Source organism: Phacochoerus africanus, chromosome 10 (assembly GCF_016906955.1).
Source record: "Phacochoerus africanus isolate WHEZ1 chromosome 10, ROS_Pafr_v1, whole genome shotgun sequence".
Classification (NCBI taxonomy): domain Eukaryota; kingdom Metazoa; phylum Chordata; class Mammalia; order Artiodactyla; family Suidae; genus Phacochoerus; species Phacochoerus africanus.
The window spans coordinates 111,790,970-111,813,778 of NC_062553.1; the positions used below are offsets into that span (position 1 = coordinate 111,790,970).

Sequence of the window (22,809 nt, forward strand, 5' to 3'; positions counted from 1 at the left end):
TTTTTAAATTATCACCTGATAACAAATCAGATCTGGAGTTCCTGTCATGGCTCAATGGCAATGAACCTGACTAGTATCCATGAGGATGTGGGTTCAATTGCTGGCCTCGCTGAGTGAGTTAGGGATCTGGTGTTGCCTGTGGTGTAGGTTGCAGATAAAGCTCGGATCTGGCATTGCTGTGGCTGCAGCTGTGGCGTAGGCTGGCAGCTGCAGCTCTGATTCGACCCATAGCCTGGAAACTTCTGTATGTCACAGGTGTGGCCCTAAAAAGCAAAAAAAAAAAAAAAAAAAAAAAAAAAACCAAAAACCAAGTCAGACTGTGTTTCAAATCATTCATATATAATGAAGAGGAAAGAGTGAAAAGAAGTTTTCCCCATCATTATCTTTCCTCTCCAAAATAAAGAAAGGATAAAGAAGGATATACAGACATTCCCTGTCTGATCTCATTTGGTCTAAGAACTCAAATTTTCCTTTGATTTGGTGAGAGCTATTCATTTTCAGAAGTTGCATTCCAGCAAGATATCCAGTTTTCCTGAATTTCATTTACTGTGGGAGAGCTGAGTGTCTGAGGTTTCCAGGAGGAGAAGCTGGTAACAGGTCTCAACAAAGTGAGCACCACTGGCTTTCTCCATGTTTCTCTAGTTCAGGTGCCAACCAGTCTCTTGGAAGTAGCTAATTTCTTAATTGTGAGTGTTCTTCATTTTTGCTGCCTTGGACAGAAAGTTTTTGGCAATTTGAATTTTTGGAAACACCTCCGTGTGCTGTTCCTGTGACTTAATACCCAAAGCCCTGAATTGGAAGCCAGAAAACAGGCTATGTTACCTCCCACATGGAGTATGTACCATAAAGCAGCTCTATAAAGATCTTTAAGTTCTCTAGAAATATGGCTAAGACCCTGGTAGAAAAAGATGAGAACAATATTCTGAAAGGACATTGTTCTCTGCAAATTCATCCATTTCAATTCTCTGTACATTGTTTATCCTTTAATTGGAAATTTTAGCTCAACTCAATCTTTGGAACACCTGCCACATGGCTCTACCTGGTGGCCACTCTCCTAGTGCAGGCCCCATCAACTCCATCATCTGAAACATGGGTTACCACCAGCATCCTAAGTTGCCTCCTTGGTTCCACTCTTGTCCCGCCTGATCTGTTTTCCATGGTGTAACCAAAGGAGAACTTTGAAAAATGTAAATGTGATCCTGCCAATTCTCTCCTTAACATCCTTGAATTTGCATTCACTATTCAAAATCTCTAACATGGTCTGCATGCCTGGCGCTTGTCTTCCTTTCCAACTTTGTCTGCTACCACTTTTCCCAGTGCCTCTCTGTGGTCCCGCTCTTGGAGCCAGACTACGTGCATACCAATCAAGGTTCCATCACTTACACTCTCTGCAGCTTTGATTAAGTTGTTTAATCTTTTTTGCCTCAGTTTCTCCATGTTATAATATATTCTAAAGTACTTAAAATAATACTAGCTGCTTCGTAAATGCTCAATGTGTTGCATATTTTATGTATAATCCCCCTTTTTACCTTTAGGGCCTTCATATATGTTGTATTTTCCATTTTGACAACCCAAGTGGTCAACCCCTGATACCAGTTTACTCAGTTTAAGTATCACTTCCTCAGAAAGAGAGTCTTCTGTAGCCCCCTCTACTCCACTGCACCTCCGCCACACCAAGAAATTCAGGCTCAGCGTGTCAGTGGACACATGGCTGGAGAGAATAGTTATGGTGAAACTTCCAAACGAAAGCTTGTTTCACAACAGAGTAATATTTAAAAAAATTTAACACCCAGAGGCTGTTAAAATGGGCCAATCTAATTTGCTAGACCATAAAATAATAATTACAAAAAACCAGTTTATAGTTACTAAACACTTCCTGAAACACCTTCACACACTGTAATTCCCCTTCCTCATGTTATCCTAATTGCTACTGAATCATTGATCTTGTGGTGATTTCATATATAAGTGGCTATAAAATGAAGTCAATGACACTATTAAAAAAGAGAGGAAGGTTGAAGGGTCTTTCCAGTGGAAATCAGGTAGTAGAGATGGCTGAATGAGGTGGGTACAAAGTTCTCTTTACCCAAATAAGTGTTAAGAAGTTAAAAGACAATTAAAGTCCTCATGGGTGAAATTGGAATGATGTCCAGGGGATCAGTGTGTTGCTCTCCTTTAGCCAAGATCCAATTTAGGAGGGTTCTCAGGTAGGTCATGGGAGTCTGAGATATTATCCCCAAAGTGGTACAACCAGGTTCCTGTGACCTGCCCCAGGGGCTCGGGGTCCTGAGATCCTGATTTTGTTCTCTTCATTTGGGAGCGGTTGACACTCCAGAAATGTATACAAAAATAACGATTTACTTATAGAAAAATGGCTATAGTGTTAATACTTTTGTACAAGTTGTAGTCATACAAGTATAAGTTTTGAAATCACAGGCTGTGTGGCACATGTTTTGTCAGCTTTTACAATATTTGAGATGTTTAAAAATCTGCAGAGAAAATGGCATATTGGATTTGTAATTTTAACTGAAATTGTTAAGAGTACCTGAATTCAGCAGTCAGGCTCAAATGTCCCAAAAAAAGGTCCAATTTTGCAAAATTAAAGGTTTAATTCTTTTTTTTTTCTTTTTTGGTTGTTAAAGTTTGATTCTTAATGTATTGAAAATGCCCCAGAAATATGACATACTATATGAATTTTAATTTGTTAGATTCATAAAAATGTATAGAAAAGTCTTTTTAAAAATTAGATTTGTAAATCTGTGTCTTTTGGTGTTTGTATTTTTAAATTATAAATGGAATTTAATAACATTTTAGGTAATGATGTTCAGAAGTTTCTTAGAAATGATGATATACAGAAACTTTGATTGACTGAGTTTGTAACTGCTGTTTAAATGTTCAGAAGAATTTTATTCATGCACTGTAAATAAAAACATCCTTAATAAAAAACTAGGAAAACTGCTATTGAAAACTCACTGTCTTCTCCACCCTTCCCACAGGCCAGCACCTCTCTCAGAAGCAGCCCATTTTAAATGATTCTGGTTTTAGTTCCTCTGCTGTCTAATTCTGTAACTTTAAATACTTCTATTTTTTTAAGATAGTATTTAACTCATTAATGAAAGAGGGTTTACTTACACTATTTCTCTTTCTTCCCCTTTAATAGTCAAATTTTAGTAAAGCAAAATTATTATTATTCAACTTTCTATAGGTTACAGTTGTTCCTTTAAATAACATACTCATACTGCCATTTCTTGTTTTATAAATTTTAGTATTGGTGTTTTCTCCTAACTGTAGAATGAGGATTTTTTTTGCCGTGCTGTTAAATGCTTAACAACTGGCTCTCAGGGGCAAGGGTGGGAGGTGGAATGTAGTATTTGCTGATTTCCATTAACTCACATGACCAATTTAAAGCTGCCAAAATGATGTCACTGAGTTGGCTTAGAGCCACCTTCGTCTACCCCTGAATCAGTATTTTGACACTTTCTTGCAACTTTTCTTCCTTTTCCACCTTCTTTCTTCTGTCAGCTGTTTTTTTCTTGGTACAATATTAAGACTATTTACATTTACAATCTAACCTAAAATCTAATAACAAAATTTTAACATAAGTCATCCATAGGTTGATTAGAAATGCTATAAGGCAATAAATAACATATATGAAATCATGCTATATACATACTGTTGGCCAAGAAGTGTGTTGGAATTGTTATTTCCTACTCTATGGTCTGATTTCATGTACCATGAGTCACTTAAAATAAAAATTTCCCAGAGTTCCCTTGTGGCACAGCAGGTTAAGGGTCGTGTATTGTCACTGCAGCAGTTCGGGTCGCTGCTGTGATGTGAGTTCCATCCCTGGCCCAGGAACTTCCGCATGCCTTAGGCATGGCCAAAAAACAACAAAAAATATTCCCATAACACCCTAACATATAGGTAAAATGTTATACTGTTATCCTTATACTTTATCAGTGGCATAAAATCATTCTGCTTGCTTCCTATTTTTTGGATCACAGCTTTTACATATAGCCTTGATTTTGTTTTTTTATACATTTCTTCTTTATAGTTGAGCAAACTGATGAGCTGTCACCAACTCCACAAGTTTTTCCATCCTCCCATTATACTCTTTTGCTAGGGATCACCTACCTCAGCCCCAGCCATCCTGCTCTTATGACACTGGCACTAGGAGCTCACTGCATCATGTTGGTCTACATTTCCTTTTATGGCTCTCCTAGGTTGGACGCACTGTTTCCTGGATCCCATGTCTTCCTCTTTTTTGGATTTATTCATATTTATCCTCTCCCTGCTCAAATTCCCCTGCAACCTTAATGACTTTCTAAGAGGTGCTGTGTGAGAAGCATTTTCTGCAGCTGCCTACCAGAAAATGTCTTCACTGTGCTTTTGCATTTGGTTTAGAGAACTGCATAGAGAATTAGAGGGTAAAATATTTTTTTGTATCTACATTTTAGATGATTGCTCCATTTTCTTCTCGTGTTCAGGGTTGTTGTGGAGAGGTCTAAGCCACACTAACTCATAGATCCTTGTTTTCTGAAATTTCATGAGGCCGTAGCTAGGTTTTTTGTTTTTTATTTTTTTTCTTTTTGTACTATGTACTCAATGGGGCTCTTAAATTAGAATCCTGTGTCCTTTATTATTTCTTTGACGTAATTTGCCCCTTAAGTTTCTCTAATTTTTTTTTTTTGTCTTTTTGTCTTTTTCAGGGCTGCACCGCAGGTTCCCAGGCTAGGGGTCTAATTGGAGCTGTAGCCGACGGCTTACCCAGAGCCACAGCAACTCGGGATCCAAGCCACATCTTCGACCTATACCACAGCTCATGGCAACACCGGATCCTTAACCCACTGAGCAAAGCCAGGGATTGAACCCACCACCTCATGGTTCCTAGTCAGATTTGTTTCCCCTGCACCACGACAGGAACTCCTCTGTTTGAGTTTTTGAGGGACTTCTATTTGTTGGATGCTAGATTCCCCGTGTTTGTCTTCTCATTCATATTTATCAGTTCTATGTGTATTTGCCTTATATTTTCAGAGAAGATGAAATTTATTTCTAGTTGGTCTATTAATTTTTTGACAACCAAAAAATTAATCTTTCAGAACTATTTTATATTCTTGGTCTGTCTTTTCAAAAACATTCTGCTCTTCGTTAGTGGATATAAGAGCTTTTGGGATCTCTGAATATATGTCATAAATTTATTTTTTATTCCAATTATGTTTCTTATAGAGGCAGTTTTCTTGTTCATTCACGAGAGATTTTTTTTTTTTTTCTTCTAATGGCCACACCTGTGGCATATGGAAGTTCCTGGGCCAGGGGTTGAATCAGAGCTGCAACTGCAGGCCTGTGCCACAGCCATGGCAATGCTAGATCCGAGGAGCATCTGCGACCTATACTGCAGTGTGCAGCAACACTGGATGTGCAACCCACTAAGCGAAGCCAGGGATCAAACGTGCATCCTCGTGGACACCTTGTTGGGTTCTTAACCCACCGAGTCACAACTGGAACTCCTGTTTATGTGAGATTTTCACCTTTTATGCTTTTTAGATTTTTTTCATGTGTCTTGTGATCCTTGCTAATTCATTCATATTTAAGAAAGAAGAACTGAATTGATTATTCTTGGTGTCTTGTATGGAACCCTTCCACTGTTGAAAAAGGAGGTGTATTTTGAAACACACTTCTTCACTGAACAGAAAGTCTGACTAGAGGCTCTGTGCATGTATGAGGGGAGCTGACAGCTCCAGCCCATCCTTCCTACAGATGCCATAAGGAGAAAAGCTTTACTCTGGGTGTCCCAACCAAATGGAAATCCTTAGCTCTCCTCTACTGTTTTAGTCAATTTCTTCAGAAAAAAAAAGGCCCCCTGGATTTTGGTTTTTTTCCAGGCCTCTGAGAGGTCTGTGCAGAGGAAAGAATGGCAATCAATGAAGAAAAAGTGGAGGGGGAGGGGTCTGGCTGGCATAACTGTCCTGAGTCCAGACTTCAAATTAATTGCCCTATTCTCAGCCTCACTTTTCACTCTTGCCTTCCACTCGAGTGCTGACCCTGAGCCAGAGCCTGTCTAGAGATAGGGGAAATCAGTTTCTACCTTGACTGCAAGTATCTTTTTATCTGGCTACATCTTCCTCAGTTTGTTTTTCTGCCTATGTTTCTCCCTCTGCTTTTCTTCTTCTAGAACTCTATGATGCATGTAGACCTTCCTCTCTATTTTCTTTTATGAATTTATTTCCTTTAGTTCTTCTGTGCATTTATTCAGTGATTTCTGGGAAGAACAGGACTTGCAGGCATGTGCTCAGTCCATCATTTGGAACCTGGAGACAGCTGAGCCATTTCTGCATACCTCTGACACTGTGCTTATGAGTCAGGCACTGAAGAGCATGGTCTAAATGAATGGCCAGTATTTCCATCAAATTTCTACTTTTCTCCTGAAATGCATTATAGATCCTTACCCAAAAACTGAATGTGGCTCAGAAGGATTAGCGCTTGGGTCCAACAGAAAGCGTTTCTGTGAGATGGTCCTCATATCTTCCACATTAAGTACAGGATAACCCATCTGATTAGTCCAGGTGTCCATTACTTCTTTCACCGGTAGATTACTTGCCTGTTTTTTTTAATGGAGAATAATTAATCAATGGATAAGGGGAAGTAAATGAATAGAATAATCAGATAAAGAAATGCTTGATAAATTATTTGTTAAAAACCAAAGAAATATTTGAGGGTATTGGAGTTCCTATCGTGGCTCAGTGGTAGTGAACCAGACTAGTATCCATGAAGATACAGGTTCCATCCTTGGCCCCCACTCAGTGGGTTAAGGATCCAGCGTTGCTGCAAGCTGTGATATAGGCCAGCAGCTGCAGCTCTGATTTGACCCCTAGCCTGTAAACTTCCATATGCCACAGGTCCTAAAAAGCAATAAAAAAAAATTTTTTTTAATTTGAGGATATACTCCTTACCTCTTCAAGAGCTTCCCAAAAATCTGAAGTTTTGGCATTCTTAAATTCGTATTTTTTCAAGTATTCCTGTATATGAAAGATAAAAAATACTTCAGAAGTCAGTGTTTGCTTTTTCCATACTTCCAGAGCCTGAGCCAAATCCTTCAACATATTTCACTCTAATGTATTAAATAGCAGGTGGACTTAGAATGAAAATCAAATGATATACTATGTAAAACATTTTGTAACCTATAAAGACACTGTATAAATAATTTGTAAAGCATAAGGAATACTTTTTCATATTAATGAGATCTTTTTTTTTAGTCTAATGGAATTGTGAACAGGAGAGGAAGAGAGTTTAATTTTTTTAGGACAAGCAATATAAGATTTTAAAGGACAGTTAAATGTTCAGCAAATAGTCAAAAGTCCATAACATTTTTGATCCACTAGGAAAAGAGATAAGTAATTCTATGACCCTCACTTAACCGTGTTAACCTGTCCACTACTGGCTACACCTGCTGCCTTCAGATGACCCATTACACATGAGTGATTGAGGTTATATGTAACGATAAAACCAGTAAACCTGGTTCTATGCCAAGGCTTAGCAAACTTTTCCAGTAAAGAGCTGTATAGTAAAGATTTTAAGTGTTATGGGCCTATAGTCACTGTCATGGCTGCTTAGCTCTGCCTCCATAATGCAAAAGCAGCCATAGACAGTATATGAATTAAAGAGCATGGCTCATTCTTCCAATAAAACATAATTTTTGTACACTGATATTTCAATACCATACAGCTTTCATGTGTCATGGTATCTTTTTCTTCATGAAACCCTTTTTTTTTTTTGTCTTTTAGAGCTGCACCTGAGGCATATAGAGGTTCCCAGGCTAGGGATTGAATCTAGCTGTAGCTGCCAGTCACAGCCACAGCAATGCCAGATGCAAGCCGTGTCTGCGACCAACACCACAGCTCATGGCAATGCCGAATCCTTAACCCACTGAGTGAGGCCAGGGATCAAACGTGCCCTCATGGATATTAGTCAGATTCATTTCCACTGAGCCCCAATGGGAACTCTTTCATGAAACTTTAAATTTTTTTCCCAACTATTTAAAAATGTAGAAGTGATTTTGTGGATGTGCTTGGGTTATGGGATGGAAATCCTGTGAAATTGAATTGTCATGATCATTATACAACTACAGATGTGATAAATTCATTTGAGTAAAAAAAATAAATAAAAATCTTTGACTAGAAAAAAAAAGAGTGATTTTGTTTGTTTGTGAATATATAGCCTCTTGAATACTAATAATCATGACAATGATGATGGGGAAATTAGTCACCTTAAAAAATAAATCTCGGAATTCCCGGCATGGCTCAGTGATTAACAAATCCAACTAGGAACCATGAGGTTGCGGGTTCGATCCCTGGCCTTGCTCAGTGGGTTAAGGATCCGCCATTGCCGTGAGCTGTAGTGTAGGTTGCAGACGCGGCTTGGATCCTGATTTGCTGTGGCTCTGGTGTAGGCCGGTGGCTACAGCTCCGATTGGACCCCTAGCCTTGGAACCTCCATATGCCGCGGGAACGGCCCAAGAAATGGCAAAAAGACAAAAATAAATAAATAGATAAATCTCTCTTCAAATATTTTTAAAATACTAAATTTTAAACTAGAAGGCTCACCCTTTTGTCAGTTCTGGTCATAAAACCCTTCTCTATATGAATTTTCAGGTGTAATGTTATATATCCCTAGAGAAAATTCCATCTTCTCCTACTCTTATAATTGGGCAGTAGTTATGGTTCTCCAGGAAACCTTCCAGAATTCATGCTGTATCACTTCTCTTTTATGCTGCAGCATTGTCCCATTTAAAATGTGGAAGTCTTTGATAGAAATAGAATGTTCTTAAGTGGGCTTTGAGTCTTCAAAGAAAGAAGCAGTGATTGACTTTGCATGTATCATTTTCCCTCTACTTTGCTGTAATTTTCAGGAGGTGCAGTACCTAAGTTACATTATCTTCTAAATTCCTCTTCTTTTCAAGGCAGAGAGAGAGAAAGTAGTATTAGCAGGAGACCTGGGAAAGGGTTGCAGCCAGTTTGGGATGCCACCTTCACGTTTATTGTTTTGATTGGTTCGCTGCTCAGCACCACCACTGGAGGGCAGGCGAAGGAAGGGAGAAGTGAACATTTCTACATACAAGTTACCTAACTTCATTCCAGAGTTTTTGCACAAATCATTCTTTCCTTCTAAATAAAATAATTGGATACTTGGAATAGTAATAATTATGTTCATAGCTATCCGTTAATAGTAATTTCCAGTGAATAGTATCATCTTAAAATTAATTTAGGGGAATGTCTCTGTATATTCACAATGTCTTGTACTTAGAAACATGCAATCTTGGAACTAGAAGGGACCTTAAATACTATTTTATACCACTACCACACTTTGGGAGTGAAGGAAACTGGTGTCTATAGAGATGAAGGAATATGCCTGAGATTACTGGGAAGAGACTTCTGAATCCTAGATCGGTTTGTGTGGTTTTTGTTACCTTTGTTGTAATTGTTACTTGTTTTTTAAATTGCAGTCCCTTGCTTCTCTTGAGCTAAAGGCTTATATAAATGGTATATTAAAAGGAACTAATTTTATTTTGTCCAGATTAGTGCTTTTGAATATTCTATATTAAGGCTTATATAAATGGTATATTAAAAGGAACTAATTTTATTTTGTCCAGATTAGTGCTTTTGAATATTCTATATTAAGAAATTTCCTCTTCACTTTGAATAATCCCAGTCAAAAGTTCGTGATGAACTATGCCCCCAATAGTAGCCCCTCATAGTTGATACCAGTGAGCTCAAAAGGAAAGGAACAATGTGCCTACTACTAGTATCTCAGGAAGGGAAAGGACATTTTCCCGCTGAGCCATTCCTGTCCTATCAGGGATACTGCTGACACTAGGAGAAACAGAAAGGATGGATATACTTCCCAGCTTCTATTTCATGACCATACACTGTTATCAATGCCCCATTATTTAATATGCTTTTTTATGTACAAGCACAGCCTGAAAGATTTTCAAGTTGATGGTTTTACTCTTAATGCCCTTCACTCTATACCTCCTTTGCTGTCTGAGCTTGGGTTTGGGGTTAAGGTTAAGCATGAAAGAGAACACACTTGGCCATCCCCTGAGTTAGCACCACAGCAGGTTAGCTAACAAAGAGTCACTTTTGGTAGAGAGTTAGTATATGCAAGGGAAAGATTTTGCACAGTGTCACATATTGAGGGGTTTAAGGGCAGCAATTGTAGCATGATGATAAATCAAGGAAGGATACATTTGGATACTGCAACTGTGTGAATGAATGTTCTAGTTGGTTTGATATCTGAGTGTGACCTATATTGCTCATATTATTATTTTCAGATATTAGTGGTTGAAGAATAAAGGGAAATAATGAGTGTTTCAATGTCTTTTTGTAAATTAATTCCACAGTACTATAATGATATGAAAATTAATATCTACTCCTTCTCGGTCAGTTTCTAGTGCCATCTGTGGTTGCAGTTAGAGTAGAGGAAGATGGTTGGGAATACTAACTTTAGACTGGACTGGATTTTTAAGTAATTGTACCACAGATATTGGGCTAAGTAACATGGGAGAGTATTACTGAGTTATTAGAATAGGTATTTACTTTTTTTTTACTTTTTTTAGGGCCACACCCATGGCACATGGAAGTTCCCAGGCTGGGGGTCGAATTGGAGCTATAGCTGTTGGCCTACACCACAGCTCACAGCAATGCCGGATCCTTAACCCACTGAGGGAGGACAGGGAATAAACCCACATCCTCGTGGATACTAGTCGGATTCGTTTCCGCTTCGCCACAATAGGAACTCCGTATTTACTTTTAAAGACTCTTTTGGTATCTTTCAAGAAAAGTTAATGTAAAGAATTATTTAATTTGAAGTCCATTTTGAAGAGTCCAACAATGTGTTATTCATCAGTTTAATTTTGAATGAAACCTATGCAAATGAAATTTTAAAATACTTTTAAAAAGGAATTGTCTTTACATATTTCTATATTCTATATTATTTATTTTAGACTATTCATTCACTCATTCATTCATTCAGGCATTCAGGCATTTTTTGGATCTTCTAACTGTAATTCATTCTACTAGGCACTGGGGTGGAAGGCAAAGAAAAATAGTGAGCAAAGATACAAAAGACACATTTCCTCTCTAAAGGTGTTTACAGTTAGAGAAGATATGAAATTTGAGTTTGAAGCTGATGGAAAATTTATGAGATGTTCTATTGTACACATAAGAACAAGCACATAGCTTCTCCCTTTCCACCTAATGTCCACATAGAATATTTCACTAATGGACAAAAGGAGTAAAATGTACTGATGTGCTCCCTGACTATTTCCTAAATCCTGGTTTTATTTATTATTTTAATAGTTATCTAGGAATTTAAGTTTTGCGTAGAAGGTATTTCCTTTTAAGGTAAGATAGAGAGCACTAATTGCCATATGGGAAGATATGGCAGTAGTGAGAGCTGCAGGAATTGTCCTGGCAGGCCTGTCCAGGCAGCCACTGTCCTGGGCAACCACATCCAAAAGAAATACTAGTGCCCTTTGGGAAGACTAGTAGGGTGCTGCTGTGACCTGTTTTCTATTTTATGGGATGGACACACTCAATACTGCTCTGCCTGACTACCTAGGATGTCACAGTAGGGAGGGTGGAGATGAAAGAGAAAGAGCAGGAAGACAATTCCATCTCTAGGCTTCAACGGACCCAACCTGCAGACAGGACAGTAACAGGGACACAAAGTGGCAATGGTGATAATATAAAACCCTGAGAGAATTGACTTAGGGTCTGCTAGAAGAACAATAATGGAACTGAAATATCCACTGGAGGAATAAGCTTAAGTGGAATGTGTGAAATGCTTTAGGAAATTGATATTTCTGTTTCCCAAAGGAAATAGGCCATATTATTCATTCACTTTATCATAATAAGAATTATTATATTAACCATTCTAAAATCCAATAACAACAGAAAAATCCTTTTAAAAACTGTAAGGGAAGAGTGTTACGGATGGATTTCAATTTTTATATTATGTTGCTATGGATTGAATTGTGTTCCCCTGAAATTCATGCTTTGAAGCCCTAATCTTCAATGTGATAGTATTTGGAGATGAGGCCTTTAGGAAGTATTTAGGTCTAGATGACATCATGAGGGTGAGAGCCTTATGATGGGACCAGTGTCCTTGTAAGAGGCGCCACAAGATTCTCTTTGCTATGTGAGGACACAGCAAAAATCTGGTCACCTTGAAGCCAGAAAGAACTCTCACCAAAAATGGAATCTGCCAGCACCTTGGTCTTAGACTTCTCAGCCTTCGTAACTGTGAGAAAATAAATTTCTCTTGTTTAGGCCACCCAGTCTACTGTATTTTGTTATGATGGACAGAGCTAATACACATGTAAAGAGAATCAGAAACAACTAAATACTCTGCTTAACTTTTCCATGAAACTTCTGCTAAATGACAATTACAGATACAATGTAGGCACTGAACTGGATGTGAAATCACCTTTCTCTGTTTTGCTATATTATCTATCCCTGAGCAAAGAAAGTAAAAGTAAAAAGGGAATTGTCCTTAATTCATCAGGTAGCTTAGCATTCATCAGCCACATATCAGCATAGTTTACTTTTCATACCATTAAAAGTAATACATCATACCTGACATCCTTTTTGAAATTTCTCTGGTGTTATCCAGTCTTCAAGCATTCTCAGAATGGAAGCTCCCTAGGGATGGAAAAGAATGACAACTTAAACTAATAAAGGATATGTAAGAAACAATCAGTGATCACTATCGTGACTAGTATTTCACAATCGTACTTGTGAGATAATTTCTTCAAATGATTCAGCTAAATTATATGGTTATTGCTGTGTAATTTTAGGATGAAAATGTCACTTGGCACAACCCCTGTATCTATGCTTCTAAAATAACTAGAAGGCAAGGAGACATAGATAAAACAGCTATCATTTCAGTAGCTTGAGGTTCAAATAATTATTGCACTTCACCACACGAACCAGTAGATGGGGCTTTCCTAATGAGAGAGAAACTGGAAAAGGTTTTAGGGAAGTCACGATTTTTTTTTTTTTTTTTTGGTCTTTTTGCTATTTCTTTGGGCCGCTCCCGCAGCATATGGAGGTTCCCAGGTTAGGGGTCTAATCAGAGCTGCAGCCACCGGCCTACGCCAGAGCCACAGCAACGCGGTATCAGAGCCGCCTCTGCAACCTACACCACAGCTCACGGCAACGCCAGATCCTTAACCCACTGAGCAAGGCCAGGGACCGAACCCGCAACCTCATGGTTCCTAGTCAGATTCGTTAACCACTGCACCACGACGGGAACTCCGGAAATCATGATTTTTGATGAACAAGGAAAGCAATTTCAGGGTAAAATTCTGACTCCTTCTTAAGTATATTGCAATACTTGTGAAAAAATTATAATTAACATAGGGGAGTAGATAGTTGAGGAATTTCTGGTCAAATAGTGTAATATAGATTAGATTTATAATTTAGACATAAAATCCTTCTCTTCAAAAGTAGTTTATCTCATTTGGTTTTATCTAGCCTGAAGAATCTGATGAACTCCTTAGCTCTCTACTTGCTTTTCATATGTTATAAGATTAATTCTAAAATGCATTATTGGTAAATTTTAAAATCAATTTTCAAGTAACTGACCAAAAAAAATTGCTTCCCCATTTAAGTGAGCAATTTTTACTGTAATTTTTTAAGATGTAAGTTATTATTATTATTATTTACTTAGCAGAGGCCAAAGGCTTAGAAATATGTATTTACTTCTGACCTAAAACCTTAAACACATGGAATATGTAGGTCTCAGGAAGAAGCTGATTTAATAAATAGAAATGTCTCTGTGTGAATTACTAGAATATACTATAAGTGGATTAGAAATTTTCGTTTTAACAGAAACATGAAAAGAATCATTGGCAATTTAAAAAGAAAAGCGAATAAAAGAGGCCTGAAAATGTGAGAATATGTGAGGGATGCCAAAAAAAATATGACGCTATAAATTTAAAATATTAACACATAGAAGGCTTTTTCACTCAAGCCAATTTTATCTAGTGTTCATTTTAATAATTATAATATTTGTCTTAAATAAAACTTTGGATGTCACCCAGAACAACAAAATGTATTAGTTTGCAGTGGCTTTTGAAAAACTTAATGTAGTGGGTAAATCATGAGAGCCTGGGTGGAAAATTGACTAAAATATGTTACATACAGATGTGGAATATGTTTAGAGGACAAACTATAGAAAAAGCTGTGGGAGAAAATGAGTAATATAAATCTCCAGGTCACTTTTCACAAATTTTTAGTAGATAAGAATGGTTTGCCATGCTAATAAAGCCATATTCAAAGCTTATATAAAAATGGATGAAAGTAATTCCTTCAAATGGAGTTGGATTTAAATGGTTACTGGAAGCATTATACTAAGGTGTCTACATACAGGGCATTTCTCATTGACCACATAGCAGAAAAAGAAGATTTATTGTTTTTTTTTAAATAAAATAATTTAAAATTAGATACTTAAAATGTAAATGTTCAGTTATCAGAATGAGAGCCATCATAAACAGAAGTGAAAAGATAAATTTTAAAGATGTGAATCAGAATCCTGTGACAGTGATCAATATTGATCAGTTCCACTGAAAATTAACAACTATTGAATATTCAGCAGTTGAAATAAGTTCTACACTTTTCCCCAAAGCCTAATAGCATAGTCTAACCATTCTTACCATTTTTAGGCATTTACTAAGAGAAAAGCCACTAAACAGGAAGATGTTCAAAATAGTGTCATTTTTTCCCCACCTTGCTATAGGAAATCCCATCAAAAACAGATGTTATTTCAGCAGGAGTTGACACAGTGACTACAATTGGGTGTGAAGATATCAAAGAATCGTCCTCTTGTACAGGTAATACGTCTTCAAGTAGTATCTGGTCACGCTGAAATGGCAGAATGAAGCAATGAAATGTAGTACTTCCTTTATGCTAGTTTATATGACACTTACATAATAATCACTTACGTAGTACAGATTGGGGAAAATAAATAAAATGACTCAAGTTATTTAAAACAAACATTAGAGTTCAGATTAATCGTATTTTGCACTGATTTGTCTACACTGATTCAATTCCCTTCTCCTACTTATACCTCCTTTGACTTCACCCCTGTATGCAGGCCAAGAAAACACAAGCATCTATAAATTCTGTTTCTGCTACTTCTGTGTGACTTTTGGACATGTGCAAGCCCTGTTTCCATATCTGTGCAATAGGAATGCTGATATCAACTCAGAGATTTGTCTGAGAATTAAATAAGGTAGTATGTTGATTTGCCCAAATTTTTTGGTTTTAGGGGTCTTTTCCCATCAGCTAATCGTTAGAAATTGAATGATTCATAATTATTTGAGGGAAACAATAGCTTTTGCTCTAGTTCTTCTAGTTACTGTCCTTTAGTTACTGTCTCATTTCAGACCTAGTTTTTCTCAACAAAATGGAGAGGTTGGGAGGTCTAGCCCTGTAGTAAGACTGCCTAGATTCAAAGCTCAGTTTCTCCACTTCCTAGACATGTAAGTTAAAGTAGTTTCCCTCACTCGTTATATAGGAACAATGATGGCAGTGACCTTTTAGAAATGTGCAGGGGATTTAATGCAGGGCAGGCATTTGACATAGTACCTGGCACAGTATAAAAACGTAACACATTACTGCTATAATTATTTTGATCCTTAATTAGATTCTGAAATCTAGCTCTATTAAATCACTACTAATAAAAAATCAAAAGCTTTATTGGTCTTACTTAATCAAAAATATTTCCCCCCAAAAGCATGCTATATTAGTTTACATTTTCCAATTTTGTGAATTACACTTATAATAGGCCAGGTACTATTGTCAAGTGATGACTCTCAATCAAAATAATTTCGACTTGGATTTTAATATTTGTGCCCCTAAAATGCTTAGGTAAGAAGAAAGAAGCTTTTTCTCAATGTCAAGTTACTTAACTCAAGTCTTTGTTGTGTTACCAGTTGTCTCTGTGACATTGGAAAATTACATTACCTTCTTGGACATCAGATCTTTCACCTATAAAATGAGGCTCCACTATTGTGGTACTTATCAAACTTTCTTACAATGTATCTTTTTTTATCTGTCCCCTCTACCACCAGACCCTAAATTGGGAACTTCTATAAGGGCAGGAAATGCGTTTTATTCAGTTTTGGGTCCTCTATAGAGTGAATGAATGGAGGGAGAATAAATTAAATGAGTTGGATCATATGATTAAATTTTGTTTAAGAATTGCATATTTGCTGGTATCAAAACAGTCAGACAGACCAATGGAACAGAATAGAGAACCCAGAAATAAACCCTGACACCTATGGTCAATTAGTCTTTGACAAGGGAGGCAAGAACATAAAATGGGAAAAAGAAAGTCTATTCAGCAAGCATTGCTGGGAAACCTGGACAGCTGCATGCAAAGCAATGAAACTAGAACACACCCTCACACCATGCACAAAAATAAACTCCAAATGGCTGAAAGACTTAAATATATGACAGGACACCATCAAAATCCCAGAAGAAAACATAGGCAAAACACTCTCTGACATCAACATCATGAATATTTTCTCAGGTCAGTCTCCCAAAGCAATAGAAATTAGAGCAAAAATAAACCCATGGGACCTCATCAAACTGAAAAGCTTTTGCACAGCAAAGGAAACCAAAAAGAAAACAAAAAGACAACTTACAGAATGGGAGAAAATAGTTTCAAAGGATGCAACCGACAAGGGCTTAATCTCTAGAATATATAAGCAACTTATACAACTCAACAGCAAAAAAGCCAATCAATCAATGGAAAAATGGGCAAAAGACCTGAATAGACATTTCTCCAAAGAAGATATACAGATGGCCAGCAAACACATGAAAAAATGCTCAACATCACTGATTATAAGAGAAATGCAAATCAAAAGTACCATGAGATACCACTTCACACCAGTCAGAATGGCCATCATTAATAAATCCACAAATAACAAGTGCTGGAGGGGCTGTGGAGAGAAGGGAACCCTCCTACACTGTTGGTGGGAATGTAAACTGGTACAGCCACTATGGAGAACAGTTTGGAGATACCTTAGAAATCTATACATAGAACTTCCATATGACCCTGCAATCCCACTCTTGGGCATCTATCCGGACAAAACTCTACTTAAAAGAGACACGTGCACCCGCATGTTCATTGCAGCACTATTCACAATAGCCAGGACATGGAAACAACCCAAATGTCCATCGACAGAGGATTGGATTCGGAAGAAGTGGTACATATACACAATGGAATACTACTCAGCCATAAAAAAGAATGACATAATGCCATTTGCAGCAACATGGGTGGAACTAGAGAATCTCATACTGAGTGAAATGAGCCAGAAAGACAAAGACAAATACCATATGATATCACTTATAACTGGAATCTAATATCCAGCACAAATGAACATCTCCTTAGAAAAGAAAATCATGGACTTGGAGAAGAGACTTGTGGCTGCCTGACGGGAGAGGGAGGGATCGGGAGCTTGGGCTTATCAGACACAACTTAGAATAGATTTGCAAGGAGATCCTGCTGAATAGCATTGAGAACTTTGTCTAGATACTCATGTTGCAACAGAAGAAAGGGTGGGGGAAAAAAAATGTAGTTGTAATGTATACATGTAAGGATAACCTGACCCCCTTGCTGTACAGTGGGAAAACAAACAAACAAACAAACAAACAAACAAAACATGAAAGCCTTTAACCAGAAAAAAAAAAAAAAAGAATTGCATATTTGAATCTTCTGATATTTAACTGGTGTTTTTGAAACATTAAAAATGAAATGTAAAATATTACATATTATTTCACATAACAGTATGTCTCGATATAAGAAGGTTACTTTATAGAAAATAAAGGACAAAATAAATTTTCATTTAGGTAGTTTAACTGCAATAAATTATGAATTCGGCAATTTTCAGTATACATGAATGGTCCTCAGGTAGGGGAAATTTCATCCCCCAAGTGACATCTGAGAATATGTGAAGACATTTGTGGTTTCACAACTGGGATGGAGGATTACTGACATCTAGTAGATATAGGCCAGGGATGCTGCTAATATTATACACAGGACAACTCCCACAACAAAGGATTATCTGGCCCAAATGTCAATAGTTCCATCCTTGAAGAACCATGGTATAGATTAAATTTAAAGAAGCAATTGTTGCAAATTAAGTTTTTTGCTATTTAAGATTTTTCCCTTCCAGCTACGGCTACATTTCTCCCCTCCTCTTTTTTATAAACTGAAGTATAGTTGATTTGCAATGTTGTGCCAATTTCCACTGTAAAGCAAAGTGATTCCGATGTGTATATATATATATACACACACACACACGTATATACACACACACATACATACATACATACATACATACATACATTCTTTTTTATATTTTATATTATTTTCCATTATGGTTTATCACAATATTGAATATAGTCCCCTGTGCTATACAGCATGATCTTGTTGTTTATCCATTCTATATATAATAGTTTGCACCTGCTAATCCCAAACTCCCACTTTATCCCTCTCCCAGCAGCCCTAACCCCACATCAACCACAAGTCCTTTCTCTATGTCTGTGAGTCTGTTTCTGTTTTGTAGGTGGTTTCATTCATGCCATATTTTAGATTCCACACGTAAATGAAATCAAATGGTATTTGTCTTTCTCTTTCTGCACTTTACTCAGTATGATCCATCCATATTGCTGTAAGTGGCATCACTTCCTTCTTTTCTATGGCTGAGTAGTATTTCCTTGTATATATGCACCATATCTTTATCCATTTATCTGTTGATGGACATTTAGGTTATTTCCACATCTTGGCTATTGTGAATAGTGTTGCTGTGAACATAGGGGTTCATGTATCTTTTTGAATTATAGTTTTGTCTAGATATATGCCCTGGAGTGGGATTGCTGAATCATACAGCAACTCAATTTTTAGGTTTGTTTTGTTTTGTTTTGTTGTTCTTTAGGGCCACACCTGCAGCATATGGAAGTTCTTTTTTTAAAATATTTTTTCCATCATGGTCTATCTCAGGAGACTGGATATAGTTCCCTGTGCTATAGGACCTTGTTATTTATCCATTCTATGTTTTTCTTTTTCTTTTTTTTTTTGTCTTTTTTGTTGTTGTTGTTGTTGCTATTTCTTGGGCCGCTCCCGCGGCATATGGAGGTTCCCAGACTAGGGGTCCAATCGGAGCTGTAGCCACCGGCCTACGCCAGAGCCACAGCAACGCGGGATCCGAGCCGCGTCTGCAACCTACACCACAGCTCACGGCAACGCCGGATCGTTAACCCACTGAGCAAGGGCAGGGACCGAACCCGCAACCTCATGGTTCCTAGTCAGATTCGTTAACCACTGCGCCACGACGGGAACTCCTGTTTTTCTTTTTTTTTAATGGCTGCACCTGCAGCATATGGAAGTTACTGGGTTAGGGGTCGAATTGGAGGCACATCTGTAACCTATGCCATAGTTTGTGGCAATGCTAGATCCTGGAGTTCCTGTCATGGCTCAGTGGTAATGAATGCAACTAGTATCCATGAGGATTCAGGTTCGATCCCTGGCCTTGTGCAGTAGGTTAAGGATCTGGTGTTGCCATAAACTGTGGTGTGGGTTGCAGACATGGCTCAGATCCCATGTGGCTGTGGTGTAGGCCAGCTCTTATTTGACCTGTAGCTTGGGAACTTCCATATGCCATGGTTGTGGCTCTAAAAAGTCCTCCCCCCCCCAAAAAAAGGATCCTAACCCACTGAATGAAGCCAAGGATTGAACACACATCTTCATGGAGACTACATTGGATTCTTAACCTGCTGAGCCACAACAGGAACTCCTCTCTTTATCCATTCTAAATGTTGTAATAGTTTGCATCTACTAACCCCAAACCCCCAGGCCATCGCACTTTCTCCCTGCTCCTCCTTGGCAACTGCAAGTCTGTTCTCTATGTCTGCGAGTCTGTTTCTTTGGGGTTTTTTTTGTGTTTTTTTTTTTTTTTTGTCTTTTTAGGGCTGCACTATACCCACCCTCGGCATATGGAGGTTCCCAGGCTAGGGGTCAAATTGGAGCTACAGCTGCTGGCCTACACCACAGCCACAGCAACGTTAGATCCAAGCCATATCTGCAATCTACACCACAGCTCACGGCAGCACCAGATCCCTAACCCACTGAGTGAGGTCAGGGATCAAACCTGCATCCTCATGGATACTAGTCATATTCATTTCTGCTGAGCTGTGATGAGAACTCCTGTTTCTGTTTTGTATATAGGTTCATTTGTGCTATATTTTAGATTCCATATATAAATGATAGCATATGGTATTTGTACTTCTCTTTCTGACTCACTTCACTTAGTATGAGAATCTCTAGTTGCATCCATGTTGCTCTTAATGACATTATTTAATTATTTTTTATGGCTAAGTAGTATTCCATTGTACTAAAACAATATGGAGGTTCCTCAGAAAACTAAAAATAGAATTACCCTATGATCCAGCAATTCCACTCCTAAGCATATTTTTGGAAAAAAACTGTAATTCAAAAAGATACATGCACCCCTATGTTCACTGCAGCACTGTTCATTCACAATAGCCAAGACGTGGAAACAACCTAAATGTCTATCTACAGATGAGTGGATTTTTTGCAATTTAAAGCAGGTTGTGAAAACTCCAAGGACTTCAAGCATCTAACATTTCTTATTCTGTCCAGCAGAGGACAGTAGTCTATACAGTACATCACCTTCTGTAATGCTGCTTTCACACACCCACACACGTTTTTATATATACTAACTGATAAGAATACTTATACCATCTAAATACAAATAGAAACAGATACAGCTTTTTGGGAAAAAAATATCTGTAGAGTTCATGGAAGCTTCCGTTCCAGGCCCCTCAGGGACACACAGTCTAGTAGTGATTTCATGTACATTTTGGGAGCCTTTAAGCTTACAAGACAGAGATCAATGTTCTTAGAGGAGAGCGCTGCCTCATAGAGGACATGATACTTGCTCAAGTTCACACTCCCTGTAATGCATCTAAGAAATGATGTGTTCAGGATTTGAACCCGGGTGTAACCACTGAGGATATGGCTTATCTCTTTACCACATCATTTCAGCAACTTGTATAAAGTAAGTCATTTATACATTTAGGCTTAAATATATTTCAAAGGATTAGTGCTACAGATACTTTCTTGAACACAGAATTGGCATTGTGTAAACTAGATAATTTTTCCTTCCTTAGCACATGTTCTTGAATGATTATACCAACAACATCCCCAGGTTGTGGTGGTGAATTGCTCTCTAGGGCCTGGGCATAGGCTCTGAATAAGGTGTAGTTCAGTGGAGCCAGCTGGCTTCAGTAATCCAAAGTCTTCAATCTGCTTGGCATGAGGAAAGAGGAGATTTGCAACTTGTGTTTAGGGCTCACCATTTGCCACTCTTTTTCTGCATGGTCTACTCCCAGGAACTCAAAGAAGGAAGCAAATCCTTCGTTTAGCCACAAGTCTTCCCACCATTCCATGGTCACGATATTTCCAAACCACTGAAATTATAAGCAATAAAGAGAGAGTTAAATCTCATGCCTTTGTTAGAGATGGCTAGAAAATTTCAGTACATTCATTTGTTCATGTAAATATTGTCACTTGAGACAGAAGTGGCCAGCATCATACTTAGCATTTAGTCCCTACTTTATTTCTCCTGGTTTTTAAATGATTTCAAATTCTCTTTAGTTTATTGCTTTTTTTTCTATGTTACTGGGCATATTTAAAGTTATAGGAAGACCTCATGTATTTACTAAAGGCAAAACAATGTGTCTTAAAAGTTTCTTTATGGTAAAATGTTTATTAGCACTAAGAAAGACTTTAAAGCAGGATTTTCTGGGTTGGCTATTTTTTATTTGCTGAGTTATAATTAAATTCAGTTATTCCTGTGGTCTTAAGCCACTTTTTAAAACAAGTTCACTTCATGCCAAGAGTCCGTACCTGATGCACAAGTTCATGGGCAACCACAGCGGCCACCCTCTGCTTGTTTGATGAGGCTGATTCATTAGGGTCATAAAGCAGGTTCGTTTCTCTGTAAGTGATGAGTCCCCAGTTCTCCATAGCCCCAGTGCCAAAATCTGGAATAGCGATTTTATCTATGGAAAAACAGAGTCCAGTGAGAAATACATTCTTTCCATTTGTTCATAACATTTCTTACCACATTAAGTTCTTTAGATGAATGTTTTTTAAAATGCTAAAAATAATTTCTCAGAGTGAAAAACAATAATCTATTTGTGTAAACTTTTCTGCCTTTAATGCGCTCAAAATTTCCATGGAACTTTTTCCTGCTGGCTCCAGATATTAATGTGTCTTTTATTTTTTAAGAACACTATGGCAAGGCTCTTTTCAAGTCTTCTATAATTTTATGTCTTTGTTCCTTTTGGTAATTCATTTTCATTTGCTTTTTTCCATGGCTTTTACTTAGCTAACACTGAGCGTCTGTTTTAGGGCATTTGCTATAAGAAATAAGAGAATGGGAGTTCCTGTCGTGGCGCAGTGGTTAACGAATCCGACTAGGAACCATGAGGTTGCGGGTTCGGTCCCTGCCCTTGCTCAGTGGGTTAAGGATCCGGCGTTGCCGTGAGCTGTGGTGTAGGTTGCAGACGAGGCTCGGATCCCGCGTTGCTGTGGCTCTGGCGTAGGCCGGTGGCTACAGCTCCGATTGGACCCCTAGCCTGGGAACCTCCATATGCCGCGGGAGCGGCTCAAGAAATAGCAAAAAAAAAGACAAAAAAAAAAAGAAGAAATAAGAGAATG

General features: G+C 37.9%; 2 protein-coding genes across 4 annotated transcripts in view; one reads left to right on the top strand and one right to left on the bottom strand.

Annotated features, from left to right (window-relative positions):
* The window catches only part of ELOVL6 (ELOVL fatty acid elongase 6), a 449,693-nt gene that overhangs the window by 52,018 nt on the left and 374,866 nt on the right, over positions 1-22,809 (top strand). For 2 of the 3 annotated variants that reach the window (XM_047751675.1, XM_047751677.1), the window contains one exon: positions 14,794-14,887. The exons of the other annotated variant lie outside the window; for it this stretch is intronic. The gene's annotated coding sequence lies outside the window, so the exon portion shown is untranslated. The remainder of the gene's footprint in view (positions 1-14,793; positions 14,888-22,809) is intronic. 3 annotated transcript variants of the gene reach the window in all.
* ENPEP (glutamyl aminopeptidase) overlaps positions 1-22,809 on the bottom strand; it is a 94,518-nt gene that overhangs the window by 36,824 nt on the left and 34,885 nt on the right. The window contains exons 5-10 of the mRNA XM_047751674.1: positions 21,994-22,148; positions 21,441-21,554; positions 14,784-14,918; positions 12,630-12,695; positions 6,948-7,013; positions 6,444-6,595 (exon numbers count right to left, since the gene is read on the bottom strand). Of these exons, the coding sequence (XP_047607630.1) occupies positions 6,444-6,595; positions 6,948-7,013; positions 12,630-12,695; positions 14,784-14,918; positions 21,441-21,554; positions 21,994-22,148 (688 nt within the window). The remainder of the gene's footprint in view (positions 1-6,443; positions 6,596-6,947; positions 7,014-12,629; positions 12,696-14,783; positions 14,919-21,440; positions 21,555-21,993; positions 22,149-22,809) is intronic.